This window comes from Silene latifolia, chromosome 4 (genome assembly GCF_048544455.1).
Source record: "Silene latifolia isolate original U9 population chromosome 4, ASM4854445v1, whole genome shotgun sequence".
Classification (NCBI taxonomy): Eukaryota; Viridiplantae; Streptophyta; class Magnoliopsida; order Caryophyllales; family Caryophyllaceae; genus Silene; species Silene latifolia.
The window spans coordinates 12,640,567-12,661,603 of record NC_133529.1 but is presented as its reverse complement, the minus strand read 5'-3'; the positions used below and the strand labels follow the sequence as shown (position 1 = coordinate 12,661,603).

General features: G+C 39.7%; 3 protein-coding genes across 10 annotated transcripts; 2 read left to right on the top strand and 1 right to left on the bottom strand.

Moving 5' to 3' along the window:
* The first annotated feature begins 1,406 nt into the window (after positions 1-1,406).
* Positions 1,407-4,878, top strand: LOC141652986 (uncharacterized). Its single transcript, XM_074460624.1, has 6 exons — positions 1,407-1,784; positions 2,235-2,330; positions 3,151-3,349; positions 3,534-3,622; positions 4,175-4,285; positions 4,476-4,878. Exons 1-6 carry the CDS (start codon positions 1,677-1,679, stop codon positions 4,635-4,637), a joined length of 765 nt encoding a protein of 254 aa, XP_074316725.1. The 5' UTR covers positions 1,407-1,676; the 3' UTR covers positions 4,638-4,878.
* Positions 4,879-5,107: 229 nt separating this feature from the next.
* LOC141652985 (tubulin-folding cofactor C-like) lies at positions 5,108-20,973 on the bottom strand. Of its 8 annotated transcripts, XM_074460621.1 has the most exons (6): positions 20,841-20,973; positions 18,755-20,143; positions 6,755-6,903; positions 5,671-6,261; positions 5,495-5,575; positions 5,108-5,401 (listed from the first exon to the last, which is right to left on the bottom strand). In XM_074460621.1, the coding sequence occupies exon 2, from the start codon at positions 20,023-20,025 to the stop codon at positions 19,015-19,017; it is 1,011 nt and encodes a 336-aa protein (XP_074316722.1). In that variant the 5' UTR covers positions 20,026-20,143; positions 20,841-20,973; the 3' UTR covers positions 5,108-5,401; positions 5,495-5,575; positions 5,671-6,261; positions 6,755-6,903; positions 18,755-19,014. The 8 variants fall into 8 exon arrangements, with proteins under 8 accessions (XP_074316722.1, XP_074316721.1, XP_074316719.1 ...); XM_074460620.1 differs by having other exon boundaries at positions 5,495-6,261; XM_074460618.1 differs by having other exon boundaries at positions 5,108-5,575.
* Positions 5,322-7,771, top strand: LOC141651078 (cytochrome b561 and DOMON domain-containing protein At3g07570-like). The gene is made up of 4 exons (XM_074458803.1): positions 5,322-5,501; positions 5,935-6,337; positions 7,143-7,429; positions 7,541-7,771. Exons 1-4 carry the CDS (start codon positions 5,322-5,324, stop codon positions 7,769-7,771), a joined length of 1,101 nt encoding a protein of 366 aa, XP_074314904.1.
* Positions 20,974-21,037: the final 64 nt, after the last annotated feature.

Sequence of the window (21,037 nt, the reverse complement as noted above, 5' to 3'; positions counted from 1 at the left end):
GAGCATAAATTGTAGACCACAAATCGGAATTGGCCAAATTTTTTTTTCTATATTGATTATCGCTACGAGATCTATAATCTTATAAAATAAAAATGGTCATTCGAAAATCTAAGATCGAAGTTGTGGTCGATTTTAGGGTTCCATGAGAAAAAAACCCTAGAAAATGTCAGTCGACAATTTTTTTTCTTAAATCGTAAATTATGACAAGAAAATGTGTGTAGAACAAAAAATTGTCCGATTCCGAATTCCAGTGCATGGGTTATGCTGAATTAAAGTTTGTTAGAGCGACAAAAAAGACATGTTGTGCATAAAAATCAAACGTAAAGGGTAACATGTACATAAACTTAAAATATTGGGTACCATGTGCAAAGAAGTAAAGTTTAGGGGTACCACGAGAATTTTTCGTTTTATATATAGGTAAAATCTTAAAACATCATTATATATACTCGGTACTCCGTAGTTGTTTAAAAAAAATGTGCAAATTTCTAATATGTATGTTTGATATATAGCACATGCAGTGATGCAGGACACAAGCAAAACATTCGAATAAGTTTAGTTTGGACCCGATATGTTTGCTCCATAAATATCACACGGTATACAAAAAAAAAAAAAAATTAAAAAGTGCCTAAAATTATATTCACGTCATTTAAAACATATATTAATTAATTTGGAGCATTATTCAAATACATTTTATTATAATTAATATGATATTTGATTAGTTACAAAATTGTTTATAAAAAGTTGATCATGTATAACTAATTGTCACTTATTAGTTACCCTGTATAATTAAAATTGTATGTATTTTATTTTAATACATTGAAATTAAACCTATAAAAAAATAAGATTTGAGAAAGATTAGTTTATTTTATTTATAAACAAAAATATTAAATGTCATATTTGAATTATACTCCCTCTTATTCGGAATAACTGTTCCATTTGGACAATGGCACGAGAATTAAGGAGAGGAGTTAAAATAATGAAAAGTTTTGAATATGATGGTTTAGGGGTGGTTGGGGTGGTAAATAAAGAAAAGAGTCAAGGGTAGGAAAGTCAAAAAACATGTCCAAATATGGCAAATGGGACAGGTATGTGAATAGACGAAAATGGCAAATGGGACAATTATTCTGAATAGGAGGGAGTATTATTTTTTCTTCAATTATAATAATAAAAATTTCAAACAGGCCGCGCGAAGCGCGAGATACTACCTAGTTACAGTATGAAAGTGATATTTTTCATTCCAGTCCATCTCATTAAAGACGGATAGTGTCTCTCTCACAAATAAAAGTGGATAGTGCAAGTGGGGTATCCATTTCGCATCCACTTGCACCACCCATTTTCATTTATGAGAGGGACACTATTCGTCTATAGACGGATAATGTCCCTCTATAATGAGAATTTGTGTTTTCATAAATACTTTTACCGAATAATGTAGTCTTTTCAATTCTATTATGCGAAAGGAGTTCCTAAGTACGAAACGACGTCGTACGATAATAATCCAATAATTGCCGCGCTAAGCCGCTAATCGCAATTCGCAAGTCCACCATCACTTCCTGCCCAAGGCGCCAAACGATACCTTTCTTCGTCGATTTCACATTTTCCCCAAATTTCATTTTCAATCATCGAAGCAAATTACTCAATTTAATCCCAGAATACTAAAAAACTGTGATCAATTGAAAATGGAGGAAGAAAACAAGGATTCGATTGGAAAAAGAGAACCTTTAAAAACCCTAAATATCCACAAGCTTGACAAAAATCCCAATTTTCATCATTCCTGGAAAGAGAAGGTAAAACCCTTTTTCTTAATTTTTTTCTGGGTTTTATTCCATTTTATGTATTATCTTGTCATTTTTCAGTTTTTGATTCAATTTGGAGTCGTCCAGTGGCGGAACTAGGATTAGTAGTTAGGGGTGCGAAAAATTTCGCACCCCAAATAGTAATCTGGGGTAAGGTAAACTAGAAAAAAAGTCGAAAATTTGAAGTAATTGTTTTAAATGTTTTATTACTTGGCGCAATTACCCCTATTAGCCCCCTTAGTTCCGCCACTGTCGATTTTAAAATTACTTCCTCCATCCCAATCAGTTGTTTACCTTTGATTAAAATACCCCACAAAGTATATACGAGTAAAAGGTAAACTAATGATTGGGACAGTGGAAGGATTTTTTATGTTTATGTTTATGTTTATGTTTTTTTTTTTTTTTTTTTTTTTTTTGTGTGGAAATTTTGGTGAAGTGTAGCTGAGGGAGAGCTGTTATAAAAGGGTGAAAGAAGATAGAGATAAGTTGTTATGGAGATTGAGATCACCTCATCAACAATCTTGTGCAGGAGAAAAGGTTTGTTCTGCAATTTGAATTTATGGTTATTTTGTAATTGTTGTATTGATTACCTTAATTTGGTTATAGTATTATGGTAGAACATTATAGTTATAGTGTTCAATCTCAGTTTTGGAGACGGTTTGTGGTATTTGTTATCCTGGCTTAATCTTGCTTAATGCGGCTAATATGGGTTCAAACTGCAGTCATAGTAACCTCTAAAACCTTGATAACTCAGTCGCTTTATCAATGTGAGTGCCGATATTCAGAACTGTGAATTTATAGGTGATTTCCTTAATAGTTACAAGTGCAATGGAATTAAAATAAGGGGAAGCAGAAGATGGTGGCGATCATGGATAGAGGTTGGAGACAAAGAGAGGTTTAGTAGTTACCTCATGAAGGTGTAATACTTACGCTCGCATGGGGGTAATAGTCTTTCACGACCTCTTCATTCCCGCCCTTTACAACCCCTTCCTCTCAACAGTTAAGTTGTGTGGGACTCTTTTTGAAGTAGCATCTAGGTTAGACCCTTCACCTTCACGATTTCTGCCTAGGAGAATTTATGTTGGGGCTTGTCGTATTATATCAATATGCATTTCAGCGGCTTAGATTAAATAGAATGGCTATTGTGTGATGGTTGTTGTACGTATAGGGAAGTTACGAGAACTTGAGAAGCTTCCGTGCACAATAGCTATGATATTATGGTAAAGAATCGTACATCCGACATTCCTTACCTTGTTTTTTTGTGGGAGAGCTTGAAGCATTGGGGGTATTGTTATTTTCGTATCTCGTACCAAAGCAGTTATGACTTACGCTGCCTTATCTCACGAACTCTCTGCAGGAGCTTATGAAGTCTGCTTTGCAAGATATAGTATCTGATGAGCTGAAGAAGCTAAAAGATGAAAAGTCCGGTGGAGAAGGCGACATGTTATGGGAATATAATGGCCTCCATACAGCTGATCAAGAGGAATGCGAGGAGATATTGCTTGAAATGCAAAAGATCTTCTATGAGGATGGCATTTTGGAGATGAATCAAAGAGGTTAGCTTCATTTTATTTGCACATAACACGAAGAAGAGTACAAGCATTTGTTGACTTCTCCGAGAATCCTCACTGCCCGACAATAAAAAAAGAACAAAAGTAAAAGCAATTTGTAGATTAAGAAAGACTGAATCCGATTTGACGGTGATTGAAAAAGCTGTTTTATGTCTAATTTTGGATCCAGAAGCAGAGAATCACAGTGTATTGGAGGACGAAGAGGATGAATACTTGGCATCTGCGATTCAAGAGTATATGCAATTGAATGATGAGAAGGTATGTCATACATTAGTCGAATATTGTTCATGATCATCTCATTTTTTTTCACAAAAAAAACCGAATTAGAAACAGTTGCTGGATTTCTGTATCTATGCTATTGCTGGTTTCTCTCTTCAGAGGTGGAACCATTCCAAACTTGATTTATTTGTTGCTGACCATGCTTTTGTCTTTTAACTCTGGGGTTCATATATTCGTGGTATCTATGCTCTCGTCTTTTGTAGATCTTTTGTTGGAGGAAGAATCTCTTGTCAAGTGAGATATAGATCATCTTTAACCGCAATATAGTTTTAGGTCGTGTTACTCAAACTCCACATCCTAACCCGGGTGTGCGTCTAAACGTCAGACTAGGGTACTCTACCATTAACCGCATGTTTTTTGCTTAAAATGAAGTGTCGGACACGGGTGCCTGAGGTAATATTAATAGTCAAGTTGGTTTGTTCTGAGGAGTTTGTTTTCTCTTGGATGGAATCGAGGTTAAGATTAGAAATAAGAATGTTTGAGGGAAAGAATGTATATATTTGGTTGTAATGGCATTGCTAATGAATGTAGGGATGGAAGGATAAAACATGGTGCCCTATTTGCTGGAAAGGGGAGTTAAAAGAAAATCTCCATTTTATCTATTGCAGCCTTTGCGTTTTTAAGATCAACAGAGGAGATGAGGTATTTTGATCTCACCCTTTTGTCTCTCTGATCATGTTTTTTTCCCCTTATGCAACCACATATGTGTCCAAAGTAAACTGGCCCCGTCTCAAATAGCTGAATTTGTCGGGCTATCCTGACCAAATGACCCATTTGTTTGGTTAATAGCCAGGACTAATTTCCGTTTGTTCTTCCCTTGTCCAATGAGTAGCTTAACATGGTGCTGTTGAGGGATCGACTCGCAGAAGCTCATGAAGAACATCTTGACAGAGGCTGCAGGTCAAAACCGGAATTTTGCGTAGAGACTATCTTTGATCTAACTGCATTGTATCTGCGATGTCAACACTGTGATACTTTTGAAATTGTACTTTGAAACTCCGCGGGGTTTGGTAGGTGTACAATGTATACATGTTCTAGGTTTCTAGGTTTGTTGTTTTTGCTTCCTTCATCAGGTTGTAGATTTTTGGGATCGACTCATTTTTTTTTTCTTTTTGCTTTTGCGATTATAGTTAAGTGGTTACCTTACATAACACTTGAACCCTTTTGTAAACTTTTTCAAAATTCCAAAGATGTATGTACTCTTATCGATCTTTTATTCTTGTCAATCATGTTATTCATTATGGTGTATTTGTTCAACTTTTGCTGACATACATTGGTAGGTAGAAACAATCTGATTAGTGATTACAAAGGCCCTTAATGATTTGAGATCGACTAAATGATTTGTGATCGACTAAAATCCCTAAAAAAATGCGGGTTGATTAATAATACTGAAATGAAAGAAAAAACAAACATTAAGATAAGAGACAAGAATCAAATAATCATTTCTAACAAACAACTCTCCCATCATTTAGGCATAATTCATTAAATAATGCATATACATGGTTACATTGACATTCCAAAGCAGATACAGAGGGACAACAAACATGGTCAAACTACAACTCAAAAACATAGTGGAGAGAATGATCTGCAACATTTTGCTCACACATTCAAAAGTCTCCTACTAAAATTCTCCAAAATATACAGGGAAGATAAAGAATAAAGAAAACAGCAGAAGACTATGAAAGGGGGTGCTTTCTTCATCCTCGCCATCTTCCTCCTACACTCGAGTTTCCTTGTGCATTCTCAGTACCTGGATTCCTGCGACAACAATGTCATCAACTTCAATGAATATACTAGCTTTGACACAACCGCTATGGCCTGCCAAGTTGTCTGGGAAAAAGAAAGCTTTACCCTCAGGGTAAGTCGACTTCCGTCAATATCCTTTTTTCAGCACTTCGAGAGGCATTGAGGGTAATGATGATAATAACAAACCTTAAACATGCAAATGTCAACTAGCATAGTTGGTAAAGTCATACATCAGAATCAAAACTACCCTAAGGCGGCTCCTACACCAAAACAAAACCAACCTTATTCATATGCTATGGTGCACATGTCAGCTAGATGGTAATGTCCACGTGGGTAATCATGACGATCTGGTGTACAAAACCCGTCAGCATCAAACTGCCTTAGTGGCTCTGTACGCTAGAAAAGGAAAAAACATAGGGGAAGGTGTACGAGAAAAAAAAAATCAAATTATGAAAGTATTTGAAGGTCACTTTATAGATGTAAATTTGTAAATAAATGTGTGTTATGATAATGATCTGATCAATCTTACTTCCTTGAGTTTCCAGTATGCAAAGGCAGGCATTGGGCTGTGGAGCTTCCTACTCTCAGCTTACAACCGAAACTCCTGGATCGCGATGGCGTTTTCAACCAACAATGAGATGATAGGGTCCAGCGCAATGGTGGGTTGGATGTACCTGAATGGGACCAGCAAGGTCCTGCAGTATGACTTAAAGGGCAAGGACAGCAAAAGTGTGCTACCTGATAAGGGTAATCTCACTGTAATAGCCAATTCATCCTCACTTTTCGTGCAATCAGACCGCATGTACATGGCCTTCCAGCTCAGCACACCCCAACCCCTGACGAACCTTCTGTATGCTATTGGGCCCTTCATTCTGCCAACCGAAAACGACGGGCTCAAGTTGAGCATGCACCGCACTTATATCAGCACCACAATGGATTTTGAGACAGGTAAGGCTAACATGTTCTTAATAATTAGTTTATAAAATTACAGATTTTTGATCATTATATGTTTAGGCAAGATAAGGAGGAACAAGTCTACGCATCTATGGAAGTGCAAGCTGCATGATAGCGTAGAAATTTAAAATTAACTGCAGAATGAGAATGACAGAATAAGATGAGCAAATGAAGGAAAACAGAATTTCACCAATGAAAATATTGGAGTTTCTCTACTAAAAAACTCACGGTCGAGGCTTGGGGTTACTGGTAGCACATGAAGGATCTGAATAGTCCATTCTAAAATCTCCGAATTCATAATAGTTTGGAACAAAGCCTTTGTCCAAAAATAATCTGAGACCAAGGCTCTCGCTCATACACAAAAAATACCGTTTCCATATAATGTTTGACCATATAAATAATTAATCTTACCTCAAGATATGTCATTTACACGAATACGGTCATCCTTCTCCATAGAGGTTTACTTCAAAGAACAACTTGTAACAGAATTACCTTTAGTTCCTCAAACCTCCGTCATAGGCGGGAGGTAAGCCACAGTCGTATGCAACCTTACCCCTACACTGAAAACACAGAGGTCATTTTTGTCTGCTCGATAATGAAAAATTACCTAGAGAACCATATTGACCAACAACAACTCTATAGTATCAGACGCTCAAACGACTTAAATCAGAAATCCAGCCAAGAGGCCCCTTAAGTAACTAGCCTTTTAATCTCAACAACTGTTAATTCAAACAAAGGCAAATGCTTAATAGCAGTAATAATTTACAAAATTGATTTTATTTACCTACATTTGTGACAGGGCTAAGTCACACACAGGCTAGCCCATTTACAGGACTACGGAAAACCCATGGAGCTTTGAACATGATCGGATGGGGTATCTTCATGCCGATTGGTGCAATAGTTGCTAGGTATTTTCGACATTTGGATCCAGTATGGTTTTATACTCACACAACAGTCCAGATCCTCGGCTTCTTGTTTGGAGTAGTTGGTTTCATGTTAGGCTTTGTAGTAGAGGGATTCATAAAAGCAGAGGTAACATACCATAAAAACATCGGTATCACAATTCTTATCATCAGCTGCTTTCAGGTACAATTCAACTCGACTTCAGTTACATACTTTCACATTAGTAATTAAACATAAAAAAAAAATAAAAAAAATATATATATATATAATTATGGTAAATTGCGGGTTTTGCAGGTGTTGGCTCTCTTGGTTAGACCACAGAAGAAAATGAAGATACGAAAATACTGGAACTGGTATCACCATAATGCAGGAAGAATCTTGATTGTCCTTATAATCTCAAATATATTCTACGGGGTACGGTTAGGAATGGAAGGACCTAGTTGGTATGGCACCTACGCTGCCATAGTTGCAATTATGTTTGTCACGGCTATTGTTCTTGAAGTCAGGCTGCGAAGGCAAAGATAACATTGTAGGTCATTGATGGTAGAAAGCCGACATGAATGTACTTGCTACAGGGATTTGATGACAGTGCTGATCTAGAAGTTTTTTACTTGTTTCTCACAATAGAGTGCCATCAAATTTCTTAATGTACTTTAATGTCATGACATTAAACCTTTTTGTTCTGGTCATTCATATTCGTTGTAGTTTTGTCGATAATCTATCACAATCTTTTCCCGACTTAGAAACCAAGGCCTAATGCTTCGTCTCACAAGATTTACAACTTTGTAATTTATCAATGAGCTATTCATGTCCCGCATTCAAGTATAAGCATACAACTTGAGTCATCTTTGCCCCTAACATCTTTCTGAATTTTGTTAGCAGCTTCCCCTTCCCTTCCTAGTTTTTTTTCCGTTTAAGACGCTCGGCCACTGACCATTGTGTCTCTCCACTTCCTCGTTCAAATTAAGTTGAAGACGTAACTGGGTGTACAAATACACCAAAATAACCAATCTGTCTAAGAGAAGATAAGGGTGTGTTTGGATAGCAAAAGTTAAGGGAAAAGGTGTAACACCCCCATATTCAGAGGAGCCTTAACTAGGCCTTCCTTAGCATATAAGGGCGTTACCATCTCGGTTGCCCGAGGAAAGCAGTTACCAAACGTCAATAAAAGAACTATTAAATTACTTTACAAGTGATTCAAACCAAAACACAATATAAAGGTACAACTCAAAGACTACTCGCTACGACCATCATATCTCGTGAAGACTCATCCCCGCTCGGACCCCAGCTATCCACGACATCAACACCTGCTAAGATCGACTGCTCACCATAAGGGATCACGGCAGACACATAACAAACAAACAACACACAAGGTCAGTACTGAGACAAGACAAGACAACTACAAACGACCATACAAGCAATGACACCACCCCAATCGCAACCTCAACAATCCAACCAAACTCACATCGACGTCCACTTTGGACCCGACCACGCCCGGGGGGACCGCACCGTTCCCACCTAAGCCCCGCTCATCATACGAGCGATAACCCTGCTCATTAATGTGCACATCCCCTTTCGTGGCGGGTTCCACGAAGGGCGAAACTAGGGCGTGAAGTCACTCCCGCAAGTGACCCCACTCAGCCGAGAACGCATCTCGAGAACCATCACAACGATCACAACCACAACCACAACACAATACAATTACTATGTCAAGCAACCACAATACTATCACAACGACCGACACCCTAGACGATCTACGAAGAATCGAGTAGGCGAACCTACCTTTACGCATCCGCAACCAATCCATGCCGACAAACACAAAGATCCAGCGCACAAGCAAAGCCTATTACCATCATGCAAATATCTATTACTACAAGCAAAACCCTAACTATGGAAACAAAGGCACGGATGATGATTATGACATACCTATTAGGGAGAGACAAGGCAAAAGACCGCTACCCGACTCAAGGGACGCCCTCCTAAGGTATAAGAATCTTCAAGAGACATCCATGGAGGTTTTGAGGTGAAAGGGGAGGGAAAGAGGCGGCTGAAGGATAGGAGGAAAGTGGCGAAAGTGATTTGCGGATTTAACAAAACGCGATATAAAACCCCAATAAAACCAGGCACTCGATCGAGTACCCAACATACTCGATCGAGTAACCCCCTACTCGATCGAGTGCCCTAGCTACTCGATCGAGTAGCCTCTACTCTATCGAGTACCACTCTTAAAACGCACCCCAAGATGGTTTGGCATACTTCCCTAAGGTTACTCCCGCCCCCAAGGACAATCGCTGGTCAAAGGGATCCCTAAAAGGGCGGGTATTACGCCTCTTCCCCTTAAAAAGAACTTCGTCCCCGAAGTTCAACTCACCTCTCCCGCTCGCGACATGGAACCAACACGACCTTACTAAACTTCCCGGCCAAACCATTGCCTCCTGAAAATACCATCCCCCCCCATGTCATCATCATCACCGACCACATATAAATCTATCGACTCTTGTCACTATCATGCAAGTTTTATCACAGTCAACCGTTATTTTATATACACATAAAACATCCGACGCGCAGTGCGAATCGCCGCTCACGAACTTCCAACATACACTAATTACTGTCCAACCATCCACCTAGAACATATCTCATATCAACTTTCATGTGGTACAACTAATGCCACCCTGTTACTTGGCAACATGATTCAGATACAATCACACTCGCTTTAACGAACTAAAGAAAATAAGTCGTTATATTTCAACAACAAAATTTTTTTTTTTTACACATGACACCAACCCCTTTATACACAACTACCAACAATATTATAAACCAGCAAAACACTATTCGAAAACAATTATAAACAAGCAAAACACTATTCGAAAACAATCTTTTTATTTCGCGACATTACTCTTCCCCTCTAAAAAGGAACTTCGTCCCCGAAGTTCACCACCCAAATATCAACGCGTAACACCTAATACATGTATCTTAATGTTAAAGGAGACCATATTACTTGTTGTGGACATTACTCGCTAATTACTTACTTGTTAAGTTAGAAACCATACGCAAGTTACCGAAATAACTCGTTACTATTGTCGACACATGTTAAAATGGTATGCGCAAACCTAGGTGAAGTTACAATGCTGACAAATAGTATGAAGGAGGCGTATGCGATATTAAAGTAACAAGAAAATGACTACCGCTTCACTAATCGTAACAAGAAATTATTAACGCCTTACTAATTGTGACCAATACGCTTATAAACTTTAAGCACGACTTCCAACATATGAATGTAACAGTTCAAAGGTGTTACTACGCACTAATAACCACATTAAACATTAAACTTGCCGTTATAAAACGATTGAACATTTTCAATTTTCAAAAACCCCTAATGCTGACACTCGATCGAGTAAGTATCGCTACTCGATCGAGTAACATGCTACTCGATCGAGTGTGTTGGTCGCTCGATCGAGTAGCCCTAGATCGAATGTTTCCTTTCCCCTTTCCCCGCAGCTACTCGATAGAGTGTGGGGTACTCTGTCGAGTACCGCAGTCAAGTATTTTTCATACCCGTCGTAAGCCCACATATAACACACGATTGTCACATAAATTGAGTCGGGGTGATGCCCCGACTCTCAATAATCCTGCAAAAAGTTAGAGTAGCAATTCCGGCCTTATGGCCAATCATACAAATCCGACTAAGTCTGAAAAACAAAAGGAAATAACTACCAAAGTCTAACAACAACATTACCATCTAACATCAACGACTATCAACAAATATAAGAACGAGGAGTATCACTCCTCCCGCTGCTGCTGCTCCAACATCACCTCATCATCACCACCACCCGAAGTACCGGCTCCGATGTCCCAATCCCCGCATCCACTCCTGCTCCCGCTCCTCCCGCTCCCGGGCTGCGTACCATGGAGTCAAGCCGCCGTAAGGGAAGGACTGAGGTGTCCCCCACGTCGACTGCTCCACCCCGTAGGAATGGAATACCCCCGAGTAGTCCCCAACTCCACTCCACCAAACTGGATGCGGTCCCTCTGTACCTATCCCCTGAGCGTACGCCATCTCGTGCATGTTCCGGAGTGTCAAGGTAGATGACACTCTCTCCGCTGTAATCGGATCGCGTCTCCGGTGTCGAGGTAAGGGTAGTACGGGAAAGGCTGCTGCTTCTTTCTTCGCTGTGCCTCCGCCGTGGCCTAGTCCCCGAGGCCCTCTCCTCACTCGACGGGGTCCCCTCACCACTCTGGGTCTCTCCACCCTCTGGACTTCCGCATTCTCGCCCTTCGTCGGCTCCGACATCTCCTGGAGGATCGTGCCATCAATGAGATAGGTCTGCAGGTGGCGGGTGTATCCTCATCTTCCTCCTCCTCCTCCTCCTCATCGTCCCCATCCACAGTCACCACCGCTCTCTAAGGGCTCGTGGGTCGGGAGGTGCTCGGAGCCGGAATCTTCATCCAACTCATGCCAAGCACTCTCCATGCTAGGCTACCGTCGCCAAGGTTCTCAACCATTTCAGGTCGAGATAGTACTCACGATCCATGGTAGGCACAGGGGTAACTAGAGGCACGTACGCTGAAGAAGCCTCAAAGGAGGAAGCCTCAAAGGAGGTTAGCTTTTCAGCTAACCGAGTGGCAATGGCACCACACTCGTGCACCGAGAAGTAGAGGAAGCCATCAAGGCAAGAGCAAAGACAAACTATGGAAGGAGCATTAAAGACCACTTTCTTGGCCCGCTCCGGATTGAGGTACGACATCAAAAGTAAAACCTCATGGTTATTCAACTTACTGATATCTTTTCGGTCATAGAGGAGGTTTGAAAGGGAACGGAGAAAGATTCTCAAGGTGATGTCTTTGAACGTCATTAATCAAATATATTGCTCGCGGTGGGAGCTTGCTTCCCGGTCAAGCAAGGCATTAGGCGTGACGCCGCACTCACCGGAATGTCGGTGATGGAGTCCTTGGGAGGCTTGGCCAACCCAAGGTGAGAGGCAAACAAATCCATGGTCAAAAGAAAACTGGTATTCATCGATCCCCGAACTCCACAATCGACCCGCCGGGTCATAGTTAAAGGAACTCATGAATTCTAGGGTAAGAAAAGGGTAGGTGTGCTTCCTCACCCCGGTACAAACCAAGAAACCCAAGGTCTCGAATATATGACGGACATCCGTCTCTATTTCCAACTCTTCTAGCACACCGGTGTCTATACACTTTGTGGGTCTCATCTTGCGTTTTTGTAAAGCTACAAAAACGCTCTCTTTGCTTAAAGTCAACAAAAACAACGAAGGGTACTCGAGATGCATGGTACTACCGGTCCACTAGCCTCCCCCCTCTCAAGTGGATCAACCCTTCCCCGTTTACTCTGACGGGTTCCAAGGTTTAGTCTCGGCATCTGCTTTAGACATATGTTCAAACAATTTATATAAACATGCAAGCATATACTTCATGTAATTTGAGTTCTATATACTTAGTAAGTTTGCTAATTCATCAACCAGTTCCACATTTGAAGCACATAAATCATGTCACCAAACTGGGTTGCTCAGCTAGATACACACCAATTTTCCAATCATTCTCAGCATGTGAAGCACATATTTCACGTTGTTACTTTGGGTATGAAAGTAAGTATACATGTTCATTAGCAGTTTCTACGATTTCATCACACAAGTTCATACTATTACTACTCATAGGGCATAGTGGTGAAAGTAATTATCATGATGGCCGCATATGTTCAGCGAATTTGAATACCCTATCATGCTTCTAAGGGTCGTTCTAGTACATTGCTAATTACATGTTACTAATTCAAGAAAATGAATAATTTATGACAAATTTATATCACCCTTCACTACTATGTAAAACAACTCAATCAAACTTTTCAGACGGTCTTTACAGCTGTGAAGATCGTGGCATGTATTCATCAATCATTGTTTCCATTATCATATTGAAGTTCAATTCATGCTTATATTGTCAATTACAACATCAATTTTCTAATTCTAAGTCACGAATTTCCCATAAGGCACTTTTAAGACGGAGTTTTAAGGCAACTTTCTAAGGTGATAATCATCAAAATTCATTCTTCCACATGATGTAAACAATGTATAGTACTTAATTCCATCATCTAATCAATGTAAAACAATCAAAAATCGTTTTCAATTTTGGAAACCCTAGAAATTTCGGGTTCAACTTTGCAATTTTTAATCTAATTTACAGCAATTAACCACCAACAAACATAGCAAGAAAGCATGTGAGTCATGTTTCAACAATTAAGAGCACCAAATTGACCATTATAATCGAAAATTTCAGATTATTACTCTATTTTGAACACATTTAAAGAAACAATCACATAGATTAAGAAGAATAACATACCTTGGTTGGTTAGCAAGATAAAGAAACGAATTAACAAGAAAATCAACCCCCCAAGAATCACTACTAACCCCAAGAGAAAGAGAGGATTTGAGAGAGTTTAAGGGATTTGAGAGAGATTAAGATGGTTGTGTCGAAATAGGGAGAAATAAGAAGAAGATATAGGAAGATTAGGGGTTTTAAGAAAACCCGTAGAAATCACTGTACAGTAACCTACTCGATCGAGTGCCTGGGGTACTCGATCGAGTACCACCCTACTCGATCGAGTAGGAGCTAAATCATCGAGTATCTGCGGGAATTTTCCCACATCCCGACATCATAGCTTCCTAATTAGATCGAGTGAGGTCTACTCGGTCAAGTAAGCACTCGCACTCGGTCAAGTATAGTTAAGTACCCGAACAAAAATATGAAGTAACTTTGAAGATTCCTGCAAAAACAACACCGCGTGTCGATTCCAACTAAGTTCGGAATTCGACACTAATTATCGCATTCAATCACGTTTTATAACCGCCGTCACACAAAATACAACTCTTCAACAACTAAGAGACATATCACGTTACGTTATACAAATTACCCAACTCGGTCTACCTGTCACCGAGTTATGTATAAACCTAGCCGTGTCATTTTATTACATTTAAACTTACTTTACATGCTATTACTAAACTCGTGTTTTCATCAACTTGAAACGTATAGTTCACATTAATTCTCCATATTCACTTATCACATAATTATATACTTTGCCAATCACTTAATCAATTATGCCTTACATGTTATTCTAAGCAATCTATTTTGCATAATTCAAATATTTCGCAGCGGAAAAATTTCAACTAACTAATAAAGCACATACACATTACCATATACCGTGATTCGAACTATTACTCATCCATACTATAATTATCATTAATTTTATGACAAACACTTACATGTTCGCTACTCATACTACACATTCAAATGCACACTTTCACGCATCTCCATGACGTATAATCTCGTCACATAACTCCTAGCTATCCTATAAACTCACTATTTCACTAACCATCCAACGAGCTTCAATAATCCCGTCACTAATTACCATACTCGGCCCAAACATTACTATCACACCTCTATTAATTCTAACAAAACTTAACCGGAGGTAGCTCCGGCACAATCAACATACATAGCACACATAGACACACGGACTCCACATTCCCATCCCATGTGACTGGCTTAAGTGTCATGGGGCCAAAATTTTGAAATGAGGGCGCCTACTCACCCAAAATCTAGCATCAGCCGGGGCTCCCATTACACATACACCAGGTTCATTTTATTAGACTCACTACTACAAATTTAGGCAACTACAACGCCCCTTTAACAACGATTATTCACGAAAATCACAATAGACGTTGTAGAATGTATGGCGCGTATTTTACTAAAATCAATTATAACGGGTATGGTTATAAAAACCGTTGTTATTATTTTTAACAACGGGTCACACATGCAGAACCGTTGTTAATAATTTGGCGCAAAATTGGCGCAAAGTTAGTGAAAAGTAATCACAACGGTTACTTTTGAAACCCGTTGTTAAAACATATTTGACAACGGGTGTTTTTTACAACCGTTGTTAAAACATATTTCACAACGGTTGTTGTTTAATAACCGTTGTCAATACCTTCCCCACACAAACAGAAGTCTGCTGCAGCCACAAAACACAACCCTTAATACACAAACACAAACACAGCAGACAAACAAACACAAAACACATACACACTCTCTTTCTCTCTTTCTCTATTTCTCTCTTTCTCATCGTCGCTTTATCTTCTCGCCGTCATTGTGATTTCATCGTCTATTACGTTCGTATTTATCGGTAAATCTCGCCGTCCTTTATTAGTTTCATCGTCATTATTTTCTTTTTCTATTTATTTCTTTTGCATATATGTGTTTTTATCGACCATTATGTTATTTGTTTAAGTATTGTTCGCATAATTAGTTACTAAAACAATGAAGAAGCAAGATGAAGAAGTAAGATAAACATAATTAATATATATATATATATATATTTATAAATACATAAATTAAAAAAAAAAAATTACATATGTAAAAATGCAATTCTTATATTTTCATGGAGGATCTTATTGTGCTCTATCGTATCCATCCTCTCCTCCTTGGCTATTTGGAGGTTCCGTTCGTGCTTGCTATATCGTCATATAGCCGCAATCGCTCGCTCCATCAAGCCATCTTCTTTGGCGTGCTTCAGTGCGGATCGAGCTTCCGCAAGGTAGCTCCTGAAACTTTCCTCAATATGGAGGAACCGGCGGATGAAGTTGTTGTTGTTCTCGATCATGGTAAGAGTCTTTAGGATGAAATCATTCATTTTCTTAGAGTTTTTGAGTTTGATTTGAAAGATTAAGTAGAGTTTGTTTTAACAGTTAGAGTTTGGAGATGAATATATGAGATAATGGAAATGTTAGTTGAGATATGCAATGTATTTATACTAAGCAATGTGTGGGTCGAGTTAATTGCTTTTTAATTAATATATATGTTAGGAAGTTGTGCCATAATCATCATCATCTCTCTCAATAATGTTGCTTCAAATCCTATTACTAACCCTTCTCATTCCATATTATCCGTTCATATGTACAAAGATGTCGGTAATAATGCATGCATTGGAATTATAACAGGCCGTAATTATGCATGCATCTAGTAATATTTAATTTAATTTTTTTATTTTTTAAGAACAAACAACAACGGTTATTTACAAACAACCCGTTGTCTTTAGTTATAACAACGGTTTTGTATATTAAAACCCGTTGTTATAACTTTCCCCCCAAAATTGAGTCACACTTTCCACAACGGGTTTTTATACATAAAACCGTGGTTAATAGTTTTAACAACGGTTTCCTTAAGTAAACCAACCGTTGTTAAAACCTTCTACAACGGACGCTTTAACAACGTCCGCTTTTTTATATAACAACGGTTTTTGACCGTTGTTATAGCCTGTATCTGTAGTAGTGACTCTCTACATTCATTATGTTCATTTGTTACAGGTTCCAAAATCGTCGCTCTGATACCACTTTGTAACACCCCCATATTCAGAGGAGCCTTAACTAGGCCTTCCTTAGCATATAAGGGCGTTACCATCTCGGTTGCCCGAGGAAAGCAGTTACCAAACGTCAATAAAAGAACTATTAAATTACTTTACAAGTGATTCAAACCAAAACACAATATAAAGGTACAACTCAAAGACTACTCGCTACGACCATCATATCTCGTGAAGACTCATCCCCGCTCGGACCCCAGCTATCCACCACGACATCAACACCTGCTAAGACCGACTGCTCACCATAAGGGATCACGGCAGACACATAACAAACAAACAACACACAAGGTCAGTACTGAGACAAGACAAGACAACTACAAACGACCATACAAGCAATGACACCAGTCCCAACTGCAACCTCAACAATCCAACCAAACTCACATCGATCGTCCACCGGACCCCCGCGCTGGGGGACCGCAGCCGTTCCCACCTAAGCCCCGCTCATCATACGAGCGATAACCCTGCTCATTAATGTGCACATCCCCTTTCGTGGCGGGTTCCACGAAGGGCGAAACTAGGGCGTGAAGTCACTCCCGCAAGTGACCCCACTCAGCCGAGAACGCATCTCGAGAACCATCACAACGATCACAACCACAACCACAACACAATACAATTACTATGTCAAGCAACCACAATACTATCACAACGACCGACACCCTAGACGATCTACAGCAACTGAGTAGGCGAACCTACCTTTACGCATCCGCAACCAATCCATGCCGACAAACACAAAGATCCAGCCGACAAGCAAAGCCTATTACCATCATGCAAATATCTATTACTACAAGCAAAACCCTAACTATGGAAACAAAGGCACGGATGATGATTATGACATACCTATTAGGGAGAGACAAGGCAAAAGACCGCTACCCGACTCAAGGGACGCCCTCCTAAGGTATAAGAATCTTCAAGAGACATCCATGGAGGTTTTGAGGTGAAAGGGGAGGGAAAGAGGCGGCTGAAGGATAGGAGGAAAGTGGCGAAAGTGATTTGCGGATTTAACAAAACGCGATATAAAACCCCCGCTGAAAACCAGGCACTCGATCGAGTACCCAACATACTCGATCGAGTAACCCCCTACTCGATCGAGTGCCCTAGCTACTCGATCGAGTAGCCTCTACTCTATCGAGTACCACTCTTAAAACGCACCCCAAGATGGTTTGGCATACTTCCCTAAGGTTACTCCCGCCCCCAAGGACAGTCAACGCTGGTCAAAGGGATCCCTAAAAGGGCGGGTATTACAAAAGGAGGGAAGGGAAGGGGAAGGGGAATGGGAATGGGGAGGTGGAGTTTTCCCTCCAAATCTTTCCTATGGTGGAAGGCCCTCCTACCTCATTTGTTATCCAAACAAGGGATTTTGTATCCTTTCCCTCCCTTTAGCAAAAGTGGAGGGAAGGGAAAGGGAGAGAAGGGAATAGGGTGTGGGTGTTTGAATACAATTTCTCTCCAAATCTTGCCTATTGTGGAGAGATTTTGATTAGGCTTGGAGGAGGAATCTCTCCCCCTCCATTTATCCTCCGCCCTCATTTGCTATCCAAACAAGGGATTTTAAATCCCCTACTCTCCCTCCCTTTTTTCCCCTCTAATTCCTTCAATCCAAACACACCTTAAATTTGGATAGAAAAAGTGGAAGGAAAGGAAGGAGGGGGGGAAGGAGGGAAGGGAAAGGTAGAGAAGGGAAGCGAAGGGGTTATGAAGTATGGTGGTTTGGATACAATTTTCCTCCAAATCTTGCCTATTGTGGAGAGATTTTGATTAGGCTTGGAGAAGGGAAATTGGATCCCTCCAAATCTCTCCCCCTCCATTTCCCCCCCACCCTCATTTGCTATCCAAACAAGAGATTTTAGATCCCCTACTCTCCCTCCCTTTCTTTTCCCTCCAAATCCCTCAATTCAAACACACCCTAAATGTTCATCAAAAGCTCAGACCTATGTACAACTCGGCTAGTTAGGTATTCTATATTTATCTTCAGACTTTATGTAATTAAGAAATTTGGCAAAAACATATATTTATCATCAAATGTATTATACTATCAACTCAGTACCTAAATACGAACCTAGTCGAAGAGAGGAGAAGTGACCACTCACCAGAAAACATGCTCAAGTCAAAAACATCATGAACTGAACATCATGAACAGCTCTGCAAGTACAACTGATCCACAAGACAACAAAGCAAGTCATAGTAAACTCCGGAAAAATCAACTGGCACACGAAGTCACTTGAAAATAGAGATCCATACATTGATACATATTGCATTATTGTGCCAATTCATGGAACTTCAAAAAGTTGCGTGTAAGAAAGATACTTGAATCCATTTTGGAATCTTAGAAGCTCATGTTGAACACTTATCAGGTGTCAGCAGTTGATACACAAACAGAGCTTATCCTTTCAGTTTCTGGAAGAATAGACCAATTAGGAGACTGCAGAGCTCGCAACCACTTAAAATCATCGACATTGGCCCAATTCCCAGTTTCTTCGTCAAGTTTTGACTCCTTTAAATCATCGTCGATCCCTTCATACTGCAAACAATAAGGTGCAAATCTCACCCCACTGCTATCCTCAATTATAGGACGGCTACGTACCCTCAAGTAGAAGTCACACTCCCTAGCATTATGAATCCTGATCTGATGTGATGCCAGTACAAAAACACACCCTTCAACGTCATCAATCAACACTGAACCGAGTGTCGGTCCTGCATATATTTTACAATTCCTTAATCCATGAATGAAAATTGCCCTTGACCTACCCACCAGTCTCACCTCACAAGAACTGAGGTCCAACAATGAGAACTCTCCCATATCTTTTCCCTTCAGATTCTCCACCAAAATCTCCCCTTCTCTATTTCTAAACCCTGGGGTATCTATCACAATGCGCGTTTCCTCATGAGAAACCGCATTGCCCTTATCCACTTGAACTTCTTTTTGCACGGCAGCAATTGGCTGCCTTTGCTTTGCAGCTTTGCTTTTGAAAGAGAACTTCTTTCTAGGAACGAGTTTTGAGGAAACATTTTCAAGAGATTCTTTGAGGTCAGAGATAGTTTTGAGAGAAGCACGAACTTCATAAGAAGGCAAGTGATACGAGTTTTCCGCAAGCAGCTGCTCAAGTTCCGAAATAGAAATGGAGACACTATCAAGGTCTTTTTTAGTAAAAGACTCCAGTGCTTCATCAATACGAACAAGTTCCGAATTAATTGATTCCTTGAGCTTGGCAAAACGGGCTAGGAAAGAGTCGGTTGATTCAAATGATGGCGATGAATCCATCTCCTCCTTGTCTTGTACACGAGTTTTATGGCGGTTAGACAAGCGTTCAATCATTGCTTGGTGCTTTCGTTGGATAGCTGCATCATTCTGGTCCTCCATCCACAGAATCTCAGTAAAAACCGACTTTCTTGCAGATCTTAAATCCTTCAAAACAGCAGCCTTTCCTTGGAAAAAGACACTGCCCAGATTTATTAGAGGTAACAGCAACTTCAAAGTTCTGCTGAAATAATACACTACGCATTAGAGCACTATAACAACGACAACAACAACGCTACCCCCCGAGCCTCAAGAGCAGGCACTCCTACAAATTGTGGACTAGGGGGTCAGATGTGCGCGGTTTTATACTGCCTCCGTCCCAATCACTTGTTTACCTTTTTTTATTCTTTGGGGTGTTTTAATCAAATCAAAAGGTAAACAAATAATCGGAACGGAGTGAATAATGGGTAAGCTAACACACAGAGGCAGTTTCCGAATGTCAAAGCAACAAACTTTAACCTCCAATGTCAGTTAAATTATGCTTTTTAAACACACACAAGATAAATGGCCTTTCCAAATCAATTTCTAGCAGGAAACTGCCCATAAATTGAATTAATCAAGATGATATTTGAAATTAAATCATCATAAATTCATAACAATAACAAATGCCTAAGAAATGAATCAAACAAGACAACATTTTGGGAATTTGGGATTGTCATCATTCCAAGTTTAAATTTAATCAGCAAAACTGAGTAATCTGAAGACTAGTGCTATAACTGATATGATTAAAGGTTAAAACCCATCTTAAATTAAATGGTAAATTATGCAATTAAATGCAAAAGAAGTGAAAAACAACATTCAACATACAAAAAACAAACAAGTACAGTAAAACACAGTCTAAGATTGAAGACAAATTTGAGGGTTGTAAAAGTTGTTACCGATGCTCCTCTTAAACAATCCTCTTTGAGCCAGGGAGAAGTGTAGAACTGCCTACTTGAACAGTAGAACATAGGTAACACTCATTTTATTTTGTTTTTTAAATCGTTTTAGATGCGCATTACTAGACCTGTCAAATTCTGGCCGAGCCGAAAACTCGACCCGTCTTTTCAAGGTTAAGACTCGAAATTTTAACCCG

What these genes read in the sequence shown, in the direction of transcription:
- LOC141652986 (XM_074460624.1), top strand. Translation starts at nt 1,677, where the DNA reads ATGGAGGAAGAAAACAAGGATTCGATTGGAAAAAGAGAACCTTTAAAA. An exon ending in ATCATTCCTGGAAAGAGAAG is followed by an intron (nt 1,785 to 2,234) that starts GTAAAACCCTTT and finishes GGTGAAGTGTAG; the next exon opens with CTGAGGGAGAGCTGTTATAA. An exon ending in AGATCAACAGAGGAGATGAG is followed by an intron (nt 4,286 to 4,475) that starts GTATTTTGATCT and finishes TCCAATGAGTAG; the next exon opens with CTTAACATGGTGCTGTTGAG.
- LOC141651078 (XM_074458803.1), top strand. Translation starts at nt 5,322, where the DNA reads ATGAAAGGGGGTGCTTTCTTCATCCTCGCCATCTTCCTCCTACACTCG. An exon ending in CACAATGGATTTTGAGACAG is followed by an intron (nt 6,338 to 7,142) that starts GTAAGGCTAACA and finishes CATTTGTGACAG; the next exon opens with GGCTAAGTCACACACAGGCT. An exon ending in TTATCATCAGCTGCTTTCAG is followed by an intron (nt 7,430 to 7,540) that starts GTACAATTCAAC and finishes CGGGTTTTGCAG; the next exon opens with GTGTTGGCTCTCTTGGTTAG.
- LOC141652985 (XM_074460616.1), bottom strand. Translation starts at nt 20,025, where the DNA reads ATGGAGGACCAGAATGATGCAGCTATCCAACGAAAGCACCAAGCAATG.